This window comes from Mustelus asterias, chromosome 20 (genome assembly GCF_964213995.1).
Source record: "Mustelus asterias chromosome 20, sMusAst1.hap1.1, whole genome shotgun sequence".
Taxonomy (NCBI): Eukaryota; Metazoa; Chordata; class Chondrichthyes; order Carcharhiniformes; family Triakidae; genus Mustelus; species Mustelus asterias.
In genome coordinates, this window is record NC_135820.1 from 48,545,367 (window position 1) to 48,570,290 (window position 24,924).

The following is a 24,924-nucleotide window of genomic DNA, read 5'->3' on the forward strand; positions in this document are numbered from 1 at the left end:
ACCACCCATAAGTCTCTAAGCAACTGTACATGAAGGAAAGCGCCAAAGCTGTTCCTTTGCTGCTGAAAGCAAAATTCAGGTCATGTAATTATTGCACGTATATTGCCCCAAAGTCTGGCTTGCTTTTATTTCCATAGCTAACACCTGTAATGTTCTGCTGCAGATCCTCACATCTGGCCAACTTTCCTGATGAATAAACGTATAAACTTTGTACCAAAAGTTCTAAATTTCCAAACTTACACAACTTATTTGTACTTCCACAGGATGTGGACATTGCTGACTGGGCCAGCATTTATTGCCCATCCCTTGTTACCGTTGGGAAAGTGGTGGTGGCCATCTTCTTCAACCACTGCAGTCCATTTGGTATAGGTACCCTGTTAGGAAGGGGGGTTCCAGGATTTTGACCTCGGCATATTGAAGGAATAGTGATATAGTTCAAAGTCGGGGAAGTCATAGTGTGTGGCTTGGAGGGCAACGTGCAGGTGGTGGTGTTCCTAGGCACCTGTTTCCCTTGTCCTTCTAGATTATACAGGCCACAGGTTTGGAATTGCTGTTGAAGGATATTTCAAATGTCGAATTCTAATCAGTATAGAATTTGGTGGGTTTCAACCCCTGAATTTCCAGTAACTGCTAACATCATCCTCCTTTTTTTGATGTCTTTAAAGTATCATCAAAAGGGGATTTCTTAAATCATAGAGAATCACTGAAACCCTACAGTGCAGAAGGAGGCCATTCGGCCCATCGAGTCTGCACTGACTCAACATCTCACCCAGGCCCACCCCCACCCTATTCTTGTAATCCCATGTATTTACCCCACTAATTCCCCCTAACCTATACATCTTGCAGCGCTAAGGGGCAATTTAGCATGGCCAATCCACCTAACCCGCACATCTTTGGATTGTGGGAGGAAATTGGAGCACCTGGAGGAAACCCACACAAACTCGGGAAGAATGTGCAACTCCACACAGTCACCCAAGGCTGGAATTGAACCCAGCTACCTGGTGCTGTGAGGCAGCAGTGCTAACCACTGTGCCGCACCCACTGTGCCACCCATGTGAGTTTTTCATATGCACAGGTCTAAATTGAAAATTAACTTAATAAGGGACATCAGTATTATATGCATACAAACACACAAATTCTAGAACTATTAAAATAGTTTACAACTCATTTAACTACAAGGCTGTTTTTCTTTCCCTTGTTGGTGAAACAGCCTCACGGTATATTGGTGTGGTTTCACAAGAGGAGGAGGAAATCCCCAAATGCGGCACCAATATGAAAAGTCTATTTGCAGCACTTTCACAGTTCAATGAGCTATAAATAAACCTACCTTGAATGTTGAAGACATTTTCTACAGTTACTGATGAGCGTCCACACTGCCTCAGTCTGTGTCTCAAGCATTGAACCTGAATAAAACAAGTTTACAAGAGATTATTAAAGTAAATCCACCAATTAGTGTCATTTTGTTTTTCTGGCTGAAATAAATATAAAGTCCTTCTGAACGAAATGGCAATTTGAATTGACAGAATGAAGGGTACAACTTTCCCGATTCCCAATGAGTTCTCCATTTCAGATACTCTACAGATATGGTTGTCCAACTAATTTGATTTGATTTATTATTGTCACATGTATTGGGATACAGTGAAAATTATTGTTTCTTGCATGTTATACAGACAAAGCATACCGTACATGGAGTACATAGGGAAGAAAGAAAGGAGAGGGTGCCGGATATATTGTTACATTCATAGTCATTGGGGCAGCACAGTAGCACAGTGGTTAGCACTGCTGCTTCACAGCTCCAGGGACCTGGGTTCGATTCCCGGCTTGGGTCACTGTCTGTGTGGAGTTTGCACATTCTCCTCGTGAGTGCATGGGTTTCCTCCGGGTGCTCCGGTTTCCTCCCACAGTCCAAAGATGTGCGGGTTAGGTTGATTGGTCATGCTAAAAAAAAAAATTGCCCTTACTGTCCCGGGATGCGTAGGTTAGAGGGATTAGTGGGTAAATATATGGGGGTAGGGCCTGGGTGGGATTGTGGTCAGTGCAGACTCGATGGGCCGAATGGCCTCCTTCTGTGCAGTAGGGTTTCTAAGTTTCTAGTCAGAGCCCCTCCCAACCCCAATGTCCAGGCCCAATCGCTGGCTTCCCTCCCTCTGCCTACAATTCCAAAATGCAGAGTGGCAACAGTACCCCGTTAGCACTGCCCGATTCCTGGTGGGCAGTGCCAATGTGCTCCCTGAGCATTGGCACTTTGCCCCCCCTCCTCCCCCTCGATGACCCCCCCTTCACTCCAGCAGGGTCGGTCCACTGGAGCGAACCACTCCTGGCGGGGGTGGGGAGCGGCTCGCAGGCCAGGAGATTTCAGTCCCGGGCCTGCTAATGATATTTAAGATATATTTAAATTAAGATTAGCATAATTTATACAGCTCTGCCCTGATTTCTGACACGGAGCTGACGACACCGGAAATCTGGTTGCCAGAGGCTCACAGAGGCTGTGGCGCCTAGCGGGGAGCCCGCAAAATGGCCTCCCCTTGAGTCTCTCAGGAGAATCGCCCCTTGGACTCATCAGGGTGAGCGGGATTCACACTGACTGCACATTTCACACAACCTTCCCATCCACAGAGGCTCAGCAATGGAGCAAGTCAAGGAAATGGAGGCCAACACTTAGTTAAGCAAGGGCTGTGGAAACTGAGTCATTGGATATCTTTAAAGTAGAGATTGATAGATTTCTAAACATAAAAGACATAGGAATATGTGGATAGTGTGGGAAAAAGGCACTGAAGTGGTTGATCAACCATGATCACAGTGGAACATGCTCAATGGGCTGAATGGCAAACTCCTGCTCCTATGTTACTAAAAACACAGAACAATTTTATCCATCAGTTGGATAAAATTCCCATTGAAATACCTTTGCATGCCCTGGGTAAGAACAACATCCACTGACTGCCTAGGCGAATTGGCCATGATAAATTCTCCTTCAGTGTAGCCAAATAGGCGCTGGAGTGTGGCGACTAGGGGATTTTCACGGTAACTTCATTGCAGTGTTAATGTAAGCCTACTTGTGACTGATAAATAAACTTTAACTCTCCTCCTCGATGGCACCTCGCCCTGCTTATTCCCTCTTCGGCTCTCCTCCGCCGATGATATTGCTCTTTCGCTGGCCTCAGGCCCCTCTGCTGTGCCATATTATGGAGCATGCAACAGTCACTATCCTTAACACCCTTGCAGGCAAGTACCACATTGCTCCCCCGAAGTGGTCAAAACCTCTGAACCGTAACTTTCACAGGCCATCAGCCTGCTCAGTGATGGTCCACAGCTGCAAGTGGCTGGTGTTGCAATGACAGAATCATAAAATCATAGAATCCTACAGTGCAGAAGGAGGCAATTCAGCCCATTGAGTCTGCACTGACCACAATCCCACCCATAACCCCATACGTTTAGCCTAGCTGGTCCCCATGACACTAAGGGGCATTTTAGCATGGCCTAAGCCGCACACCTTTGGATGTTAGAGCCTTGACTCAGTAGGCTCAAGGGCGTAAGCAGCTATCTCCTAACTGGATACCCTTTGTCCCACAGAACCCAAACACACACCTGGGGTCAGGGCTGGAAAAGTTGTCCTCTTTCGCAACCCCCTCCACTTCCTCCTGTTTGGTTTTCCACCAACCTCTATCTCTGAAAAAAGGCTTCAGTGTTTAAAGTATTACTTTACAAAGGTCTGCACAAGGGATACGCACCTTTTTGTGAGGTCTCACCCCTAAACTTGTGACTCCCACACTACAGGCCTATGCTCCTGGGGGCATGGATAATTGCATTTTTCAGAACTATTTTCAAATGGCCCTGCAGATTCTGTGCGTGATTCACACCCCACCCCCTTTCCTTGCTGGCAAAAATGATATCAGCTGAAAATGGAGGTGGAACATCCACATCCGGGTTCCGCCCACCATTTTTAAAGGTCTCTGGGGTCTTTTTTAACCTTGCGAATTCCATCCCTCATATGCAGGTTTCCTTCAGCGTGTTTCCCAACTCCAACTCCAACGTAGATCAGGAGCACAAGCCGCTATGGAAACTGCAAACTAACGGTCAGGTAGGGTGCTAATAGCACATCTCCCAATTGGAAGATCTAGGCCTGGCACCAAAGGACAAGAGGGAGCCCCTCTCAAACATATCCATCACTTTGTTGAGCAGGAAAATATATTTTCTATATAGGAAATAAAATGAAATCACTCCTGGTGATAATCAACAATCGCGCAAAAAGTGACTTTTAAAAACTTGGCAATTTCCTCACTGCAGGATATTATCATGTGACTCACAGGGCGTTACAAAAAGAGAACTGTTGCTCAATTAATATCAAAACTAAGAGAGAGGTCAAACCTGGGCTTTCGGAAAACAAAGAACCACACAAGCTGTGATCCTAAGAAAACAATACAGGCAAATTTGGAACAGTCTAACTGCACTAGACATGGTTGGACTTGGAGCCTGAAATTGTCACAGCGGACAGCAACAAGGAAATGTTTACACAACATGAGCACATGAAAAGTGATAAAGATCCTACTGTGGCCTTTATTTCTGCCTTGCGCAGTAGGCCCTCTATGTGATGTTTTCTCCTACACTACAATAGACGGAAAATGTGGCGTATTTGTCAAGCTTCGGGATTCTGGAGATTCTTGGATTATGTGGCAATTTAAGAAAAGCAACTTTAGCCACAGCTTTTAAAGGGGCCACGTAGTCTTGCAAAATAATCATAATTACATGATGGTGTAACCTGGAGATAATTAGGCCTGCGTGTGTATTAAGTTGATTTTTGAAATTATAATTAGATGATTGCAGTTGTGACTACGGGGGGGATTTTCCAGCTGCGTTCTCCCCAAGACCGTAAAATCCCGCCCGAGGTCAACGGACCTTTACATGGTCCGTGTCCCGCCCGCTAAGATTCCCGTGGCGGGCGGGACGGGAAAACTACGCAGTAAATGGCACTTTTTGAATTCACTCTAGCTTGATGTCTCAGGTCTGGATCCAGTTCAGGTGGGCTGGAAACCTCTCCATTGCTGGTTCAAAGTGAACCGTCCCACCTTAGTAGGTGTAGAACTAGTGACCAGCCAGCACCAATTTGCTCAAAGCTGGGAATCAGGCCATAAGGACCTCTTTGGTCGAGAACAGAACAAACAGAAGGTGCCCTCTTCTCAGTGTAGGGCTCAGAAACAATGAGGTAAATGAGTCATTGCTTCAATCAGTCTCCAATTTAGGCTATACCTATTCCAAAAGTATTTAATGTTACTGCAGTAAAAGGGAAAACAAGTTCAATTCCAGCATGAACTCTCCCCTGATGCTTGCAAAATTCAGCTAAAATCATTTATGCTGGAGGAACATTTTCACTGTTATTACTTGAGTTCACTTCCTCAGAGTCATTCTGTACAATGTTGTGCAACACTTTCCTAGTCAGTAACATTGGCCAGATTCCGTGGTCAGTGGACAATGAACAGCACTTGCCGTTCATCTCGCTGACAATTCTCCACAAGGATGTCGGTCCTGTTGAAAATTCTTGGCCGCGCAAAGGCAGAATTGTTGCCATAGGCTATTCCTAATTCTTCCTGGAACTTAATTCTGTTCTCAAAACTCTCCTTTCTAAGCAACGTTATTCATTTTCAAGCTGTTAAATGGATTTAATATATACTCTACACTGTATTACATGGTGGCACAGTGGTTAGCACTGCTGCCTCACAGCGCCAGGGACCCGAGTTCGAATCCTGGCTTGGGTGACTGTCTGTGTGGAGTTTGTACCTTCTCCCTGTGTCTGCATGGGTTTGCTCCAGGTGCTCCGGTTTCCTCCCGCAGTCCAAAGACATGCTGGTTAGGTGCATGCTCCCTCAGTGTACCCGAACAGGCACTGGAGTGTGGCGACTAGGGGACTTTCACAGTAACTTTATTGCAGTGTGAATGTAAGCCTACTTGTGACTGATAAATAAAACTTTATAACTTTTATACCTGAAACCCTTCAGAAGATACAACACACACTGAGCTTGGATCCAGTTTTCCCCACTCCATGGGCCAGTTATTCAGAACAGATTCCACCTTTTCAACCACTTGAATTATTTCAGTCTCATTATACCAGGATAACTTGGAAGGGTTGAAACAGCTGCTCCCGGGAACGTGGCAAAACATCAGCGGGTAGAAGTGAGGATGACGTGGAATGTTTCCACTTGCTTGAATGACATCGGAGGTTCCCACGTAAAAATGCTTCGAGACAAAGTCAATTATCTCTTTCACCGATCTGTAGTTTTCCTTGAAGATTAGGCGGCTTTTGATTGCCTTGTAATGTTTTATTTTCTGATAATAGTGGAACAGACGATTGAGCAAAGTGTAGTCTGCCATCTCGCTGCTTTCGAGGGAGAAAAGCTTGGGTGTCACTTGCATGTGATCTCCTGCAAGGACAATTCGTGTTGTACTGCTGGCTAGAGCCAGCGGAATCAGTGCGTCGCACTCCAACATCTGAGCTGCTTCATCAATCAGGATATGTGTGAAAAAGCCCAGGGGCAACCTGAGTTCAGAAAACAATTTTGCCTCCATGCAAGTGGTGATCACTATACGGTATAATTCCAAGGTATTTCTGTCAGGGGCAATGAATGAATTGTTGGAAATTAAACAGTATTGCTTTGTGATGGCATCAGTATGAATGGGGTTTTGCTTCACATATTTCAGTCGCAGGGGACTTGCTTTCAAATGTCCAGAACAGACATGGTAATGAAAATATTCCTTGACATACAAATCTGCAGCACTGAAATGACAAAGCAAAAAACAAGCTAATTAATAAGATCTAAACAACTTATTTTGGATATTCTTTTTTTCATACATACATGGGCATTGCTGGCTGGCCAGCATTTACTGATGTGGAGATGCCTGGTGTTAACCTGGTGCTGTTAGACTTCTTACAGCATTTATTGCCCATCCCCAGTTGCCCGAGGGCAGTTGAACTTCATTGCTGTAGTTCTGGAGTCACATGTAGGCCAGACCAGGTAAGGACGGCACGTTTCCTTCCCTAAAGGACATTACTGAACCAGATGGGTTTTTCCGACAATCATGGTCATCGTGATTTCATGGTCATCAGTAGATTCTAAATTCCAGATATTTTTTATTGAATTTTAATTCCACCTTCTGCCTTGGCGGGATTTGAACCCGGGTCCCCAGAACATTAGCTGAGTTTCTGGATTAATAGTCTAGCCATTATACCACTCGGCCATCACCGCCCTGGCGTTATGGACTATGTAACCTTTAGGCTGTTTTTAATAAAGTTGATGACTAAAGGTATCTGATGATGTTTCATGTGCTTATTGTTACTTTTGCAGTGTGAAATATCACCAGCCAGGACTTTGGAAATACAATAGTCATGAAATTAAAGTTGATTCAGACATATTACGTGCTGCTGTTCAATGTTTCATTAATTAACACATATTGTGCTGTTGCAAACACTGAATAACATACTACTCACCTATTAGTGTCCGTGCATAGCAGCAATCTAGAGTTTGGTTCTTTCACAATTTCCATAGCAGCTGTTGCCAAGGTAAAGGTTTTTCCAGTTCCAAAAGGGCCGTAAATTAAAAGAGGGGGGGCAGGTTTTTCCCCAGATGTTTTTCCAGCAATGAAGGCAATAGCATCACGTTGCTTTTGGTTTCCAGTTAGAACAGGAGAGGGAAGCTGAGGAATGGAACACGTGGTGATCTCTGGGAAAATTATCTGCTCACTTGGAAGCAGGTCCACAGCTTGGTGCTTGAAGCAAAAGGGAAGCCGGTCTAACTGGAACTGAATCTCCACGCTGTGACAGCTTCCTTTGTGGAAAGCAAGATCAGTTTGGCAACGTGGTGACAGCTTTAGGGCAATGCAATTTTCAGTGGTGGCCTCACGAAGGATGGCAGCCTCATAAACCACATTGCTTGAGGGAGGATTGGGTGCTAACAGCACAGTATTAACTGCTCTCTTGAACAGGAAGCTTTCATTTGTATTAGTCAAAGCAAGAGGGGGATGGAAAACAGCAAAGAGCTCTCCATGTTGCGCAATCATCAACCCTTCAAACATATGTTCCAATTTGTCTGTGATAGAAATTGTCTCCTGCAGACTGAGCCTATCAAGGAAAAAAAATTGACAATTGTGTTTAGCATGGTTAACAGACAAAACTTAATTGTTTTCTAAATATCTTCTTATATCTATGTGTCCAAAGGCAAAATAACACAGATATGCATTGGAAAAAAAGCATGCCTTGGAAATTGGTTTATGACACAGGTCAGTGCAAAATGGGGGCAGGAAATGATGATGGGCCTCAGGCCTCAATTAAGTTAAGCTGCTGGGGATTTCCCGGGAGCTTGCCAGAGAAAAGGACGTCAACTGGGCCACTGGGTCATCAGCTGGGGTTCCAGATAGATCCTGCGAGACAAGGTGAAGCGATCAGCTGGGATGGGGGTGATTGGGAATGGAGCAAACTATTGAGAGGGAGAAGATGGTGATTGTTAGATGGAGGGAACAGTGATTGCTACAGGCATAATTGGTGCAATTCTGACTCAGCTGGAACTTCTGACACCTGCTGTACTAATGGGGGTGATGTCCAGGCCTCACTTCTCCCCACCTCCTGCCATGCCCCCAAACAAGCAATTTTGAATATTGCTGAAAAGAAAAGACATGCTGTCAGAACTTTTTCATCTTGCACTCATCAGGGTTGCGGCCAGAATACCAAGTTTCAAAGGGAACAACAATTATACTGCATGAGAAACAGGATGCTGATTGGTTCACATCTGTTCTCTGATTGAGCTGCTGTTTGTCCCAACTATTGATAGAAGGTATCAAATCGTACATCTATTCAGCTATCCACAATAGGCAACTAACCCGTGCCTGCAAAACTCAGAACATAGGCAGGAATGTTCCAGCCCCGCCATGGTGGGTTCCCCTGCGGAGAATGCAACAAGCCATTCAAATGTTCATTGACCTCGCTTGGACCTTATGCTCCCACTAGTGGGAGAAACAGGGTCCAACATTAGATGTGGTTCTGTGATTGAGCAGCACTTACTGAACATTCCCGAATGTACCAAGAATTACAGTAACAACCAATTTAAGATTATCAAATGGACTCGCATTTTCTAGAAACGACATAGATTCACACACAGGGCCATGTCCTCTGAAGGCAAAAGGAATTTATCCAGATATTGTATCATTTCAAAAGAAAAAAAGCTTGGGGGACACTGCTCTTTGGAGGATTCCCAATCAGAGTCACACTATTTTAGTTTAAACGAAAGCTTCAGGGTAACTGTTTCTTGGTGCACTCTCCATGGCAATGCCTCAACCTAGAAGAATCCTCTTGCCAACCAATCACCACCCTGTTTCAGATGGACTTCAACCCAGATAAATGCGTAGTGGTCCATTTTGGCAGGTCGAATGGGATGAAGGAGTACAATATAAAGGGAAAGACTCTTAGTACGGTAGAGGATCAGAAGGACCTTGGGGTCCGGGTCCATAGGACTCTAAAATCGGCCCCGTAGGTGGAGGAGGTGGTTAAGAAGGCGTACGGTGTGCTGGCCTTTATCAATCGAGGGATAATGATGCAGCTATATAAGACCATCGTCAGACCCCACTTGGAGTACCTGTGCTCAGTTCTGGTCGCCTCATTACAGGAAGGATGTGGAAAAGATTGAAAGGGTGCAGAGGAGATTTACAAGGATGTTGCCTGGATTGAGTGGCATGCCTTATGAGGATAGGCTGAGGGAGCTCGGTCTTTTCTCCTTGGAGAGACGTAGGATGAGAGGAGACCTAATAGAGGTATATAAGATGTTGAGAGGCATAGATTTGGTGGACTCTCAGAGGCTTTTTCCCAGGGTGGAAATGGCTGCTACGAGAGGACACAGGTTTATGGTGCTGGGGGGTAGGTACAGGGGAAATGTTAGGGGGAAGTTTTTCACACAGAGGGTGGTGGGCGAGTGGAATCGGCTGCCGTCAGTGGTGGTGGAGGCAAACTCAATAGGGTCTTTTAAGAGACTCCTGGATGAGTACATGGGACTTAATAGGATGGAGGGTTATAGGTAGGCCTAAAAGGTAGGGATATGTTCGGCACAACTTGTGGGGCTGAAGGGCCTGTTTTGTGCTGTAGTTTTCTATGTTTCTATGTTTCTCAAGCAGTATAAACTGTTATTCCCTTCAAAATTTGGTATTCTTGCATTAATCCTGATGAATGCAAGAAGGAAAGCTTTGATAACTAATCTCTTTTTTCACCAATACACAACCTTTCTTTGTAAACAAATTGGTTAACTCATCAAGGTTCAGCTTATTTAGGCTGAACTCCTCAGTGTTTATAGATGTGGTGGACATGTAAGAAAACATCTATACCAATTAGAGCAAAGTTTAAGGCATGCCCATCAAAACACAAATCGTGGATTAATAAATCTAATTCTGATGGTGACAGATGAACTGAATAAAATTATCAATAAAGTAAATGGAAAGGGAAAAATCGATAGAGTTGTGCTTGCATTAATGCAAAAGTCTAACAGAGAAAATTTGTGATCTGGCAGGTCTTTCAAGGATTGATAAATTGGACACCTTTAGCATTAGAGAGAAGGCCTCGTTAGGAAAATGCTAACTTTTTTTTCCATTTAGATCTAAATTGTCTTACTCTGACTACTAACTTAGGGCTTGAGGAAGACATTTTGTTGCATACTGTCTTGGCAGCTTTCTGGTCAGATACTGTACCTTGAAACCAAATCTTCTTCAGCTTGTTCCTCTTGGTAGAGGAAATTGTGCATTCTTTCTTTGTAATTCACATGTGTTATAGGAGTTCTTGCCACGTCCTTGACTTTATACTCCAACGATAAAGCGGGCAGTTTGTATTTCTGCAAGACCAGAAGTTCCTGTTCGGTCTTCTCTACGGAAGGCACAATCCTCCGATTGCCACTGTGCCACCTCTCCAGCTTGGCAAATGGGAAGTCACCGCTTGCCTCTGCAGCTGGTTGGAACCCATTCACTTCGCTGACATTAATCTTCTGAACGAGTAGCGGTCGACTTCCAAAATCAAAAACAACCCATTGGTCATAAATTCCTAGGTTCACAGATTCAAACGAGACACCAACGCAATAGGAAGTGCCTGCTGATCGGAATTTGATACCTTCAGCACTGGAGCAATTCTTTGGTACGTCCTTGCCTTCCAGCCAGAATACTGCTCCAGGCTCCCTCTTCAGCAGTGCAACATTCAGCAATGGTCTCTGCACACACAGCAATAAAAAGAACAATCAGTGATGTTCCTCATCCAATTCAGATGTGCGAGTTCCAACATATTTTCCAATATCTTGGTAGAAATAAAACAGCTATTGGAGCAACATTTCTAATCATTCAGCCACGGCTACTTACAGTTCAGCTAAAGTTAGCAGTCTTGTTCAGAGAGCACATAAGAAGGACCGGTTTGTGAAACATAAAATCCTCCACTTGAACATTAAAGCCTGTAGTTTTGAGGTTAGGATTAAGGCACATTGCTGGGCCAAAGAAAGGGAACTCTGTCCTGTGCTATACTTGACCTGGGAGTATTCAATGACAATAATGAATGACTAAAGCAACAACTTTTCTATTTTGAGGCACTGACATTCGTTCATCTTGATTACTACATATTTCAATGAAAATACAGATCTTCAAAGGGCAGAGGAATGTTGAAAGCAAAGAAATGCTTTAATCATATAATGAAGGCCCAAATTTTACATTCCTCACAGAGCGGGGATGGCAGGTGGGGAGGGGGGTGCGTAAATTGAGGCCCTTATGGTCAATTAATGGCCATTTAGGGGCTTCCTCATGCGGCTGCTGGCATTTTACCCGCAGCAGCAGAGGCCTGGCCCACATCAACTGGCGCCCAGCAAGGGCTGTTAGCCTGGTGGACAGGCTGGAGAGGAGATGCCTCCTGGCCAGGCATCCAGTCCCCATCAGAGACCCCTCCCGCAAGGTGTGAACTTCCTCTGCATTGCCGCACACCCCTTAACCTGTCACCCTGCACCCAATCCCCTCAGCCAGATCTGCCAACTTGGTCGAGTGGCACTACAGACTCAACTCACAGTACAGGCTCCAATGTTGGCCATTTGATTGGCTATCAGCTCTCTAATATGGGATTTCCTCTTGGAAGGGGGTGGAAATCCCATTTCTAGCCAGTTAAGGATGTGACAGCTGTTAAACACCTGTAGGGTGAGCTTCATCACAGATGTGTGTGTGTATACATGTCTGCATGCCTGTGTGCGTAAGTGCTTGATCAAGCATATGTGTGTGTGTTTGTTCATGCATGTGTGTGTTTGTGCTTGCGTGTGTGTATAGGTGCATATGTGCACTTGTGCATGCATGTGTGTGCATGTTTAAGTGCGTGTTTGTGCGCACATGTGTGTGTATATGCGCATTTGTGTGTTTGTGTGTATGTGTGGGTGTAAAAGGGATATCAAATGACCAGCCATCAGCCGTTTTATGCCACTGCCCAAAATTGAATCTTCAACCCATGGTATCAGACTAATGCCATTTTCAAGATCACTTATTTATATTGTATAAAGATGACCAGGGCAGCCTGGCGGCACAGTGGTTAGCACTGCCGCCTCACAGCGCCAGGGACCCAGGTTCAATTCCAGCTTTGCGTCACTGCCTGTGTGGAGTTTGCACATTCTCCCCGTGTCTGTGTGGGTTTCCTCCGGGTCCTCCGATCTCCTCCCACAGTCCAAAGGTGTGCGGGTCAGGTTGATTGGCCATGCTAAATTGCCCCTTAGTCTCCAGGGAGATTAGCAGGGCAAATAGTGTGGTGATGGGGATAGGGCCTGGGTGGAATTGTTGTCGGTGCAAGATCGATGGGCCAAATGATCTCTTTCTGCATTGTAGCAATTCTGATTCCAGTATTTGTTCCCACATACAACATTTGACTCCACATTCAAGTGCTTTGCCAATTTCAGCACAGCGCTACACAGAGCCAATATATGATAGATTTCACTCTAAATGCTCAGAGTGCCTCAGGGTTATAGAGAAAAATTCAGTGAGGGAGCCTCCTTCTGATTGATATGCAGCAACCTCTGCTAGGAAACGCCTACACATAAGACACCTGGTTGGATCAGGGTCTTGCCTGGCTGTGATCCCTCTTTCAGTTCAATCGCCCGCCAACACTCATAATCTAGGCTCATACAAGATGCACGGCAACCTGGGTAAAATATTGGAGGACAATACTTCAGTGTCCACAAAACCATACAGCAGCATGAGACAAAACCTTCAAGATAGCATTGCAGAAAATTGGAGCATTAGCTTTGAAAGAAACACCTCATATTTATATTGTCGAAAGCTGAAAGCTGAACTGTTCTCAAAGCAATCCACAGCCTGATCTTATTCCTAAAAATGCAACAGGTTTTCCCAGATTCTGACCAAAGTTCTGTATAGACCACACAGAAAAATTCTGAAGAGACGTGTATCCGATAAAAACTATATTGTTCTGCCTTGGGTTTGAAACGTAAAGTTTATCTTGAAGTACTACTTATCTCCTAGCAACAAGATGGATAGCAGTGCTGGCAGATTCATGGGAGCAGGCCGTGCTCTTCCTTGGTAAATGCTTTACTGGAACACAAATGGAAAATCCTCATCTTTTAAAATGTGCGGGAGGATTGATAAATTTCAGTTTATTTTTTAAGATTTTAATTTGTGTATAATTGACGGAATTTTTAAGCTGAAACTTTGAATAACTGCAGAAGCTGGAAATCTGAAACAAAGACAAGACAATGCTGGAAATACTCAGCGGGTCAGGCTGAAAGAAAAATCCAGGGCAAAATCTTCTTCACACCTCAATGGTAGGTCTGGAAGTTCAGAGTGGTGGAGTGGCTCGTCACACTGTTGGCACCCAATTAAATGTGGAGATAAGGGCCCTAGCCAATCATGCGGTAGGTATGGGTAGGAAGTCGCTAACCTTGCTGGAGGTCCAGATGCCATATTTAAATGACACCAAAAGAGGCATCAACCTCGTGCCATCCAGCAGCATTAGTCAGCCTGGATGCAACGGTGTCATCATGGGCTTGTCTGGCACATCAATCCATCATCCTTACCTTGACATCAGTAACCCTCGACCCATCCCATCTCCCTTGACCAATTATTATTCACCCTAGAGCCTTCCCCCATGATCATTGGTCAGCCCCCCAGCACACTGGAACTGTTCTTTGTTACCCTTGACCTGCCATCTGTCACCGTTGACACTCCCTCTATCTTCCTTGACATGTCCTCTGTTGCCCTCGACTCTCAGGACTCTCTGTAACCCTCGAACCGCATGATTGTGCTTGACCTCCCCACCTGTAAGACACTGACCTTCCCTATGTAGTTCAGCTCCCTCCCTCTGTCCCCCGCGAGTCTTAGTAAGGCTGCAACCTCCCTTGGTCAGCCTTCCATGCCCTGTTCCCCTTCTTACAGCCACCTCCTTCATTCCCTCCCTGGTCAGGCATGCCCCTTTCTCTTTTCACCGCCAACACCCAATCTCAGTGCATCAACACCTCTTCTCCCCAGGTTCAATAAAGCTCCCCATACAAGAAAAACAGATTCCATTCAGTCCAAATCATCCAGGAAGACAACCTCACTGCTGCACATCAGGTTTAACCAGTCCTGAATCTGGAGGCACATTCCAGATGCCTCATCCCTCATTTGCAGGTACAAAGGTACAATTTTATCTGGTGAAGTGGTGTTTCAATGAGCATACATGATATGCGAATGAACTAAAAATAGATTTCCGCCACTTGCTGTTAAGAAGTATGATCTGCCTTCAATCCAACAACCAGCTTTCATCCTGCCTCCCACACAGTTAAGTACCCTTCCCATCAACTTTCCAGTAGAGACAACCACACTGCTATAGCCAGGAGTCACAATTAGGCCAGATCTGATGAAGAAGACAGATTTCCTCCACCAAAGGATTTTATGACTCTACTGTAGTTTTGTGGCTGCTATCAGTTTTTTTTATTCCAGAGTTAGCTAATTAATTGAATTTAGCTCCCCAGTTGCCAAGATGGGATTTTAACTCATGTTAGTACAGGCCCCTAGATTACAAGACCACAGCATAACCAGTGTGCTATCATATCCCAAACTATAGCATCTGTAACATACTAAAATACCTCAAAATGCTTAACAGGAACATTATCAAATAAATTGTGACAGTGAGCCACATAACGAGAGAACCTTAGTCAGGCTGCACTTGGAATATAGTGTTCAATTCTGGTCGCCACACTACCAGAAGGATGTGGAGACTTTGGAGAGGGTACAGAAAAGATTTACCAGGATGTTGCCTGATATGGAGGGCATTAGCTATAAGGAGAGGTTGGAGAAACTTGGTTTGTTTTCACTGGAACAACGGAGGTTGAGGGGCGACCTGATAGAAGTCTACAAAATTATGAGGGGCATGGACAGAGTGGATAGTCAGAAACTTTTTCCCAGGGTAGAAGAGTCAATTACTAGGGGAGCATAGGTTTAAAGTGCAAGGGGCAAGGTTTAAAGGAGATGTATGAGGCAAGTTTTTTTACACAGAGGGTGGTGGGTGCCTGGAACTCGCTGCCGGGGAGGTAGTGGAAGCAGATACGATAGCGTCTGGACAAATACATGAATAGGATGGGAATAGATGGATATGGTCCCCGGAAGGGTAGGGGGTTTTAGTTCAGTCGGGCAGCATGGTCGGTGCAAACTTGGAGGGCCGAAGGGCCTGTTCCTGTGCTGTAATCTTCTTTGTTCTTTCTTTATTCTCTTTATAAGGAGATATTCAGGCAGTTGATCAATATTTAGACAAAAGGCCTGATTTTACCAAAACTTCACGTCCGTTTTCGGGTGCGAAATCGCGGTAAAGTTGGGCATCGGGCCTATACCGCGATCTGCACCCGAGTCTGAGCAGATCGCGGCTTTACCGACACCCGATTCGGGCGCGGGTCCGGCCCGCGCCCGAATCGGGCAGCCCGACAATTTAAATGTATTTGCATGCATTTAAATCGAATTAATGAACCGCGCGCCCAACTCTACCACCAAATCCCACTTTACCGTCTTCTGGCCTGATCCGCATCCGCACTGTAATCGACCTGCCGAATAAAAGTCTGAAGTCACCGCTGCAGCCTCCGAAGAGCGGACTCAGAGCCTCCAACGGCTCTCTGACCCAGGTCATCATCTGGTCGGGGGGGGAGGGAGGTGGGAGGAGGGGAGGGGGTGTGACGTCTCATCCCCTGGGGAGGGCGGGGGGAGAGGGGGTGTGGCGTATCATCCTCTGGTCAGGGGGGCTCCGCTGCCTGTCTGCGGCCGATGCCTCCTGCCGGAGTGGACGTGCGGCCATGCCATCCCACGAAACCTTCCGGATGAAGCGATTCCTCGCTAAGAAGATGAAGCAGAACCGGCCGATTCCACAGTGGATCCGCATGAAAACCGGCTACAAGATCAGTACAGGTCCAAGAGGAGACACTGGAGAAGGACCAAGCAGGGCCTGTAAAGGGATCCACCATCACTGGTACACTACCAGCCACAGCCATCTCTCCCGCTCTCTTGCCCCTGCAGGGAAGAGTAATCTGTGGCTGGTAGTGTACCAGTGATGGTGGATCCCTTTACAGGCCCAGCTTGGTCCTTCTCCAGTGTCTCCTCTTGGACTTGTACTGATCTTGTTGCCGGTTTTCATGCGGATCCACTGTGGAATCGGCCGGTTCTGCTTCATCTTCTTAGCGAGGAATCGCTTCATACGGAAGATTTTGTGGGATGGCATGGCCGCACGTCCACTCCGGCAGGAGGGATCGGCCGCAGACAGGCAGCGGAGCCCCCCCGACCAGAGGATGATTCGTCACACCCGCTCTCATCCCCCCCAGGGGATGATCGGTCACACCCCCTCCCCCCCCCCCGCCACCAAGAGGATGAGATGTCACACCCCCTCTCCCCCCCCCCCACCAGGGGATGATCGGTCACACCCCTCCCCTCCCACTCCCACTCTCCCCCCCCCCCCCCCCCCCCGACTAGAGAATGATGTGGGTCCCGCCCCCCACCCTCCTCTCACCCATCCCCCACCCCCCCCCCAAACCAGAGGATGATTGTCAGAGAGCCGCTCTCTCCGCTTTCTGCTTTTTCTTTCTTTTGCGCCTGGGCGCGCTCTGTCAGATTTTTTTCGAACTGCGCATGCGCAGTTCAGAGCTCCGATCGGTCCGCCAGCACTAAGCCCCGCCCACAGCGCGGATTGGGCCGGAGCCGGCAAAACGCGTATGAGCGCGGTGGAAAGAGGATTCCAGGCGCGGATCTATTTGACACCCGGATTCGGCACTTAGACTCAAAATGGTAAAATTCCCCCCCAAAGAGTTCGCTTTTAGGGACATTTTTAAAGGAAGACAGAGGAAGAAAGGCTAAGAAATTTAAGGAAGGAATCCCAGAGTGAAAAACTAACCACCCACAAAACCGTCTGTTAAGAACTCAGTAACATATTGTTCTAAAATTGAAATTGTCTCTCAATGACTTGTTCCTAAATGGAGTAGAAAGCAAAGTACAATTCACTTAGGAATATCGGGCAGAGTTTCTGCTTGGTTCACCATTTTTATTTCAGTGCAATTTGGTGTAATTCAATCTGACCAGTGCAAAAGATTGCAGAATATCAAGCACAATGCATGTTCAGTGGATATTGCGTTTCTGTGATTGTTGTGCTAGTTTTTTAAAAATCGGAATACAAGTCGCGCCCATTCACAAAATTGAGCACCCCCTCAGATGAATGAATCTTTCGTTGGGCGTTTCCACTAATTGCAGGTCTTTGCAGAGATTCTAAAGATTAAAGTGGGGGCACTAGGACACTATTCATATGATGCGCCCAAAGTGTTTGGCCGGAATTTTCCAGCCCTCCGCACCAGCAGAATTTTCCAGTCCCGCCAATACGAACGGAGATTTCAATGAGCCACAGTAGGTTTCCCAGCTGAAAAATTCTGGCCTTTGAATGGAATCCTTTTAAAAAATTACTCCAAAAATGACTACTGCACTCCAAAATAATTAGCAAATGAAGCTGTATTTTTTTTTAAGAAGTCATTTTTAGAGATTTAAAATTGGGTTACTCACTGATGGTAGCTGAGCACTGTGACTAAAATGCTTATTTTTTGTCATTACCACAATATCAGCTGTATTGGACAAACAACATTCTAAAGCACTGCCCTATTGCTTTGGCTCATGGCAAATTGTGTATTCACCAATATGCAAATTAGTTTGAGCAGAATTCAAGGAAGTAAGTTTGAATCCAAAATGAAATTCCACTCGATTGCTGGGTAATGGTAATGGTTCCTTCTTTACCTTGAATTAATTAGGCACAATAATACACATTTCTTTATGTTTTTTTCACCCTAGTTTGTACTGTTCCTCTGTTTGTCTGTTTAGTTCTGCATGGACTTGCATTGAATCAACAGCGTGCTGCATTATCAGCATATTTCACTAAATGAACTTCACAATGTTTCAGACTTTGGCCTGCGGTGTCACCTATGTTTGCAATGCAAATAGTACTACTGTCAGTGTTTGTGACAGTCCAAAGAGTGTAGATACTAAAAAAAGCTTTTAAAAGATTTTTCCAGCCTCGGTCCTAATTCAATATGTACTGCATATTACCTTTCATTCATTGGGCCGATTAATGATAGGCAAATTATATTTAAATTCTAATTTAAATAAATGATAAAGCTCTACGCTGATTTCTGGTGTGGAGCTGATGGTGCTGGAAATTCCAGCAGGGAGCCTGCTAAACGGCCTCCGCTTGAGTCTCCTGGCCCGCTTCCCTTATACTTCTCCTTCTTCCAGTTCATCTAAAGAATTCAGTTTATAAATACTCGCTTGGCAGAGCTTAAGCATTGTGAAAAAAATAAAGTTTTAAAGTTTATTTGTTAGTCACAAGTAGGCTTACATTAACACTGCAATGAAGTTACTGTGAAAATCCCCCAGTCGCCACACTCCGGCACCTGTTCGGGTACACTGAGGGAGAATTTAGCATGGCCAATGCACCTAACCCGCACGTCTTTCAGACTGTGGGAGGAAACTGGAGCACCCGGAGGAACCCCACGCAGACACGGAGAGAATGTGCAGACAGTGACCCAAGGCTGGTATTGAATCCAGGTCCCTGGAGCTGTGAGGCAGCAATGCTAACCACTGTGCCACCAATAGAAACAAGCTTTTCATCTTGCACTCACCAGGACAGGTGCAAGAGTGCCAAATTTCAAAGGTGCAACAATTTAAACTGCATTAGAAAAAGATACTGATTGGTTGGCGAGTTGACTCGAGTCTAGATTATAGTCTCCAGTATTGCACTAATAATCTATTTAAAATAATTAGTCAGGCTTGTAATGTAAAAGCAAAATAACGCGGGTGCTGAAATCTGAAACAAAAATAACTGACAAAGGGTCATCCTGATTCGAAACGTTGGCTCTATTCTCTCTCCACAGATGCTGTCAGACCTTCTGAGATTTTCCAGCAATATCTGTTTAGATTTCTAATGTGGCCCACTTATACGCTTGCCAGAAGCTTCATTAGTAGGGCATTTCTTGGCATGCATGTGGAACATGTCCAGGTATTGCACCATTTTTGAATTAAACAAAAGCATGGGGCATTCTCCATGGAAACACATCAACCAATCAGAATCAACTTGCCAACCAATCAGCACCCTTTTCTCATGCAGTACAAATTGTTGCTCTCTTTGAAATTTGGCATTCTTGCATGTGTCCTGATAAGTATAAGATGTAAAACTTCAACAGCATGTCTCTTTTTTCAGCAACTCAGTTTATGTTCATAATTTAGGGAGATGATTGATTCTGAAAGTTCTTCCAATTTATAGTGCTGAAGTTTTGCCATGGGAGCAGGAAATAGAAACCAGGACTGTTTCCAGATGCCAAACCTGCCCCCATGGGAAACAATCATTTGGTGGAACTTTTACCACCAAACTAATTTTCAATTAAGGGCCAGTGGCAGACTCCAGAAGCCACAGGGCCATTCAGAGGCCCTCCAGCTTCTGAGAAGCAGCAAGCTGCAGTGAAAGGTAAATAACTAAGTGTGTGCTTCAATAAGAAAATGCACTTTCAGACACCTTTTCAAAAATGTAAGTAAAAACATACAAAAAGCAGCCAGGCCACACCACTGTGGGATGGGTGAGGTGGGAAGCTCCTCTACAGGGCAGCCTTTAGTATGACCTTGACCTAGGCCGGGAGAGGGGACTTGTAGGCCTATCTGGAATATTACCAAGCCAGCTTGTCACTAGGATCAGCCAGTTAAACTGCCCCCTGTTGTGTCAACAAACTGGAAGTTGATTAGAAACCCTGGTGCTTCATGAGCCTAATTACCTCTCCACCTCATGCAAGAGGGTGGCCTTCTCTGGTCCTGAATCCACATTGGCTAAAATGGCCGGTAGTGGTAAAGGGGCCGCACCAGCTGGTCTCATGACTTTCGGCCCCATCCGCCTCCCTTCCCATTGCCGACGAGAATTCAACCCATTTTAATTTATTGTACTTGCCACTGTTAACATGTTATTAATATCAGAAATCTCATGATGAGAGGTCATTTTGAGTATCACTAAAATGCCTCCAGCAAAGTTACTGTTTCAGGATCAGAGTCAGACATTCAATTCTTTTTACTTTGCATAAGCTGACAACTTGTTCTAAAGGTTCATGACTTTCTGTGAAAAGAAAAACTCTTTATTTTCAAACCAACTGCTTGCTCATAACTTGTATGCATATTTCCTGGTTCTCCCCCAGCTAGCGATCTCTGATCATCCACTGACAAGAACATAGTCACTTCCTTTCATTATCTTAAAAATCTCATTCAAATCTCCGCAAAATCTATTTTTCTCAAGTTAAAGATATCCAACTCTCTAAGCATAGTGTGATAACTAACAGTCTTCAAGATTTGTGTCAATATACTGGTTTTCATCTGAGTCTTTTCCAGAGCTCCTGTATCCATTAGGTAGGGGGCCAAAACCGGACAGTTTTAAAGATGAATCCTAGCAAAGATCTTACAAAAGGATAGCATTGGCATGGCGCATCACAGTGGTTAGCACTGCTGCTTCACAGCACCAGATACCTGGGTTCGATTCCCAGCTTAGGTCACTGTCTGTGCGGAGTCTGCACATTCTCCCCATGTCTGCATAGGTTTCCTTCGGGTGCTCCGGTTTCTTCTCACAGTCTGAAAGACGTGCTGGTTAGGTGCTTTGGCCATGCTAAATTCTCCTTCAGTGTACCCGAACAGGCGTCAGAGTGTGGCAACTGGGGTATTTTCACAGTAACTTCATTGTAGTGTTAATGTAAGCCCACTTGTGACACTAATAAATAAACTTTAAAAACATTATGTTTTTGGCTTTATAATGGGTCATCTTGGCAGCAATATATTCCAATATTCTATTAGCTTCTGCTATACCAAAGCACTTGATAAATCCCTGTACAAGAGCATCTTTTTTCCTAGTCAACAGTCTTTAGCTGGGAATCCTTAATGGTTTTTGTTCACTTGGGGTGTGTCCAACCCCCATGCATAGCATGACTTTAAAGGATATCTGACAGATGGAGGCCCATTTCCCCATCATATTTAAAACTGAATGCAGCCATTAATTCTCCTCCAAGGTACTAATGCTCAAAGAAATCCTTATGAAACATCTTTTATAAAGATTGTGAAAAGCAACATTCCCAATGCTGAACCCTATGGAACTCCACTGTTTCCATTACAAATTCAGGCACACACATTTTCGGGCATGTGAGGAACAAGCCTGGGAGTGACTGCCTTATCTAAATGAATGTGCCTGAGTTGCATCCGATATTGGGCTGCCAGCCATTTTATTATTCAGCCATCAGACTGCAGACACTTAATAGGTTTCTTCAGACAGTTCGCAGGCAAAGCACAAATGATAATTGGTCCACTGAAAGGCCAGCCGTAACCGTCAGTTAAGTGATTAAAAGGGTGGGGAATGCGATTGGGAAGTTGAACAACCATGAAGCTGGGAGACTGGGAATGGGGATGCTGGGAGAAGGGATACGATTACTGTGGGAGGATACCAATGGTTGGGAGGAAGGGTAGTAGTTGGCATCAATGTGGGTTGATGGTGGCAGAGATCTTGTAGGATGCATTGACAATGATTGGGTAGCGATGCACAGCAGCGATGCTTGGATACGTGAGGACAAGCCAGATCCCACCTGAAGTTATAGGATAGGAACTCATTGCATTGGGAATTCCTGCCCTTGGAAATAGAAAATCTTGCAATTGGCTCTTCCCACCCTACCATCATTTGCATTGAAACAGGAAAACTTTGGCTCCGCCCTTCACAGGGCGTGGAAGAAACATCCAAAAGTGGCAGAAGTCCAGTACAACTAAATTTCTGTTGGAACCCCTAAGTAATTTCAGGGCTACACTTTATATAATAGCAATTAGCGCAAGAGCAACTTAGTAACATCGGACCAAATTATTAGGAGCCAATGGGGGCCGGCACATGAGGCAGGCAGGTACAAAATTTCTCACTGTTGACCAGCTTGCCAGTTCCCCAGCTCTATCCTGCCCAATTTTTCTCGGAGTGGGGACAGGGTTTAGCAAGGCTACCTGCCCTCAAACAACAGGTTGTCAATTCATCGAATTAATGGCCTAGTATTGGTGGTCGACTGGAATTTTCCAGTCAGCCTCCAAGCTCCCTGGGGTCTGCATGGAGGCAGCCTCCCAGGAGCACACTACAGACGGTGGGCAATGCTCCCGGCAGGCCGAGAGGCCCTCCCTAAATGCCATGCTTCAGCTGCAGCCACAGGGGCCTATGTGGATGAGTTGCCCTACCCTTTACAATGGCAGCCCTAATTGCTGAGGAAGTTAGGAAGAAGGAGCCTCCATCTTGGGGTGCCCTCTCCCTCAGTTACCTGAAGACATCCTACTGCTACTTCTGATTTATGCCTTCTATTGGCTCCCCAGCTTCGAGAACATGCCCATCATCCTTAACTGGGCAGCGAGTCTGCCCTCAGGCCTCTAGTTGTTCAATTGTGAGAATATTGCAGGTGACTGTTTCAGACAACAGTGCAAGCTTTTAATCCCTATTGGAGCCGGGCGTCAGGGTCCTGAAATCTGTGGGGAAAGTCCTACCCAGAGTTTTTCACCCTATCAAACTTTTCCTTCTAATTTATATACAGAAGCTAATTTCTTGGCCAATTTCTCCTCCTGCTTTTTATGTTCTTATCCCCGCACAGTTGTTGAACTACACACACAAACACACAATCTCACTGAACCAAGCTTCAATTGTCAAGTCCTACTCCTGGATGGGACCCTTCTAATCCAGGTTTTAAGAGGGAGTTTGTATATTTTAAAAATTAATTTGTGGGACATGGGCGTCGCTGGCTGGCCAGCATTTATTGCCCATCCCTAGTTGCCTGAGGGCAGCTGAGAGTCAACCACATTGCCGTGGCTCTGAAGTCACATGTAGGCCAGACCGAGTGAGGATGCCGCATTTCCTTCCCTAGAGGGCATTAGTGAACCAGATGAGTTTTTCCGACAATTGACAATGATTTCATGGTCATCAGTAGATTCTTAACTCCAGACATTTTTTACTGAATTCAAATTCTGCCACCTGCTATGGCGGGATTCGAACCCGAATCCCCAGAACGTTAGCTAAGTTCAATTAATAGTTCTGGATTAATAGTTTAGCGATAATACCACGAGACTGTTGTCTCCCCCCTAAATGTGCGCACATAAGTGCACGCTTTCACATATGCGCGTGCTGATTGTATTATCTGTAATAAACTGATAACTTTTCCTGAGATAGCTTAGAAATAGTCTGAGAAATGGAATCATTCACAATGGTGCAGTTACAACCATTCCATTGTTCCAAGCTTAAAATTCTTCGATCAATGATTCACCATGATAATCGCAACAGATAATAGTTGGCTCATTAATGAATTCTAAAGCAGTGTCATTGTTATCTTTGCCAATAAATTAAACATGATTATCGAACATCACATGCAGTCGTTATCATGCTCACTTACCAGAGCATTTAATTATTTATGTAATTGATGAAAATAATACTGGGTCACAATGTATCCTATAAAGTTGTTGCACCTCACATTGTCTAGGTGTGTGGGAATATTTGATCTCATGTCCAAGTGATACAATACTTAAAGAAGTACCTACCTGTGATTGTATGAGGAAGTTCCATTTCAGTTTAGATCGTCTCTTGTACTGGGTTATTCTTAAGGCACGATCGCATGAAATCGCAATATCATCAATTTCTTCTGACATCTGTAAATCAGTAAATGATACTAAAACATGTGCAATAATGGACATGTATTGAATATATTTTGAATACATGAATAATAATGAGACAATATCACTGGCAAAAGACACAAGTGACCATTGATGAAAGAAAACATCTTACAATCAGTACTTCGTTCCCACAGTTCCTGTATTCCTCCAGCAATCGGTCCTGGTAGGATAATAGCCCTTGTTTCTTTGCTGATTTCTTCTGTTTCTGAGCAACCTCTGACCGCGTTACCCACTCTTCAAGTTCTTCATGAGAGTGAGCGCATACACAGTTCTCGCCAAATTCACAGATGTCTATCCTTTAAAAGAAAGCAGGAAAGATACTCTGTAAAACATGCAAAGGCTTGTGGGTCAATTAGACCCACCATCCCAACCATGAAAAAACTACTCCCTTTCTTCAGAGATTTGAGCTGCTTTCATAGCCTCAATGTCATCAGTGTGGCCAACTTTCACCTATGCCTTGACTCAGTCCACATTGCAGTTTCCAAAGGTTCATAGATTCTAAACGAGCGAAGGAAGTGGGGACTCTGAATGCAGAGTGCCCCTCCCTTTGACTCCAACTCACTAAAGACATTTTCCTAATGAGGGCCAGACAAAGCTCCTATAAAGAGCAAAGATCTACTTCTGCGGGTCTGTCATTTTCTAAGGGATTCTGGCATCCATTACTGGAATTTCAATGGGAAACTGCTACGAAGC

At 45.0% G+C, this 24,924-nt stretch overlaps 1 protein-coding gene across 1 annotated transcript in view; it reads right to left on the minus strand.

Moving 5' to 3' along the window:
* Positions 1–24,924, minus strand: part of helz2a (helicase with zinc finger 2a) — a 100,475-nt gene that overhangs the window by 44,694 nt on the left and 30,857 nt on the right. Inside the window, exons 3-8 of the mRNA XM_078236486.1 lie at positions 24,344–24,527; positions 24,100–24,207; positions 10,714–11,222; positions 7,478–8,107; positions 5,977–6,766; positions 1,328–1,403 (exon numbers count right to left, since the gene is read on the minus strand). Coding sequence (XP_078092612.1) covers positions 1,328–1,403; positions 5,977–6,766; positions 7,478–8,107; positions 10,714–11,222; positions 24,100–24,207; positions 24,344–24,527 — 2,297 coding nt within the window. The remainder of the gene's footprint in view (positions 1–1,327; positions 1,404–5,976; positions 6,767–7,477; positions 8,108–10,713; positions 11,223–24,099; positions 24,208–24,343; positions 24,528–24,924) is intronic.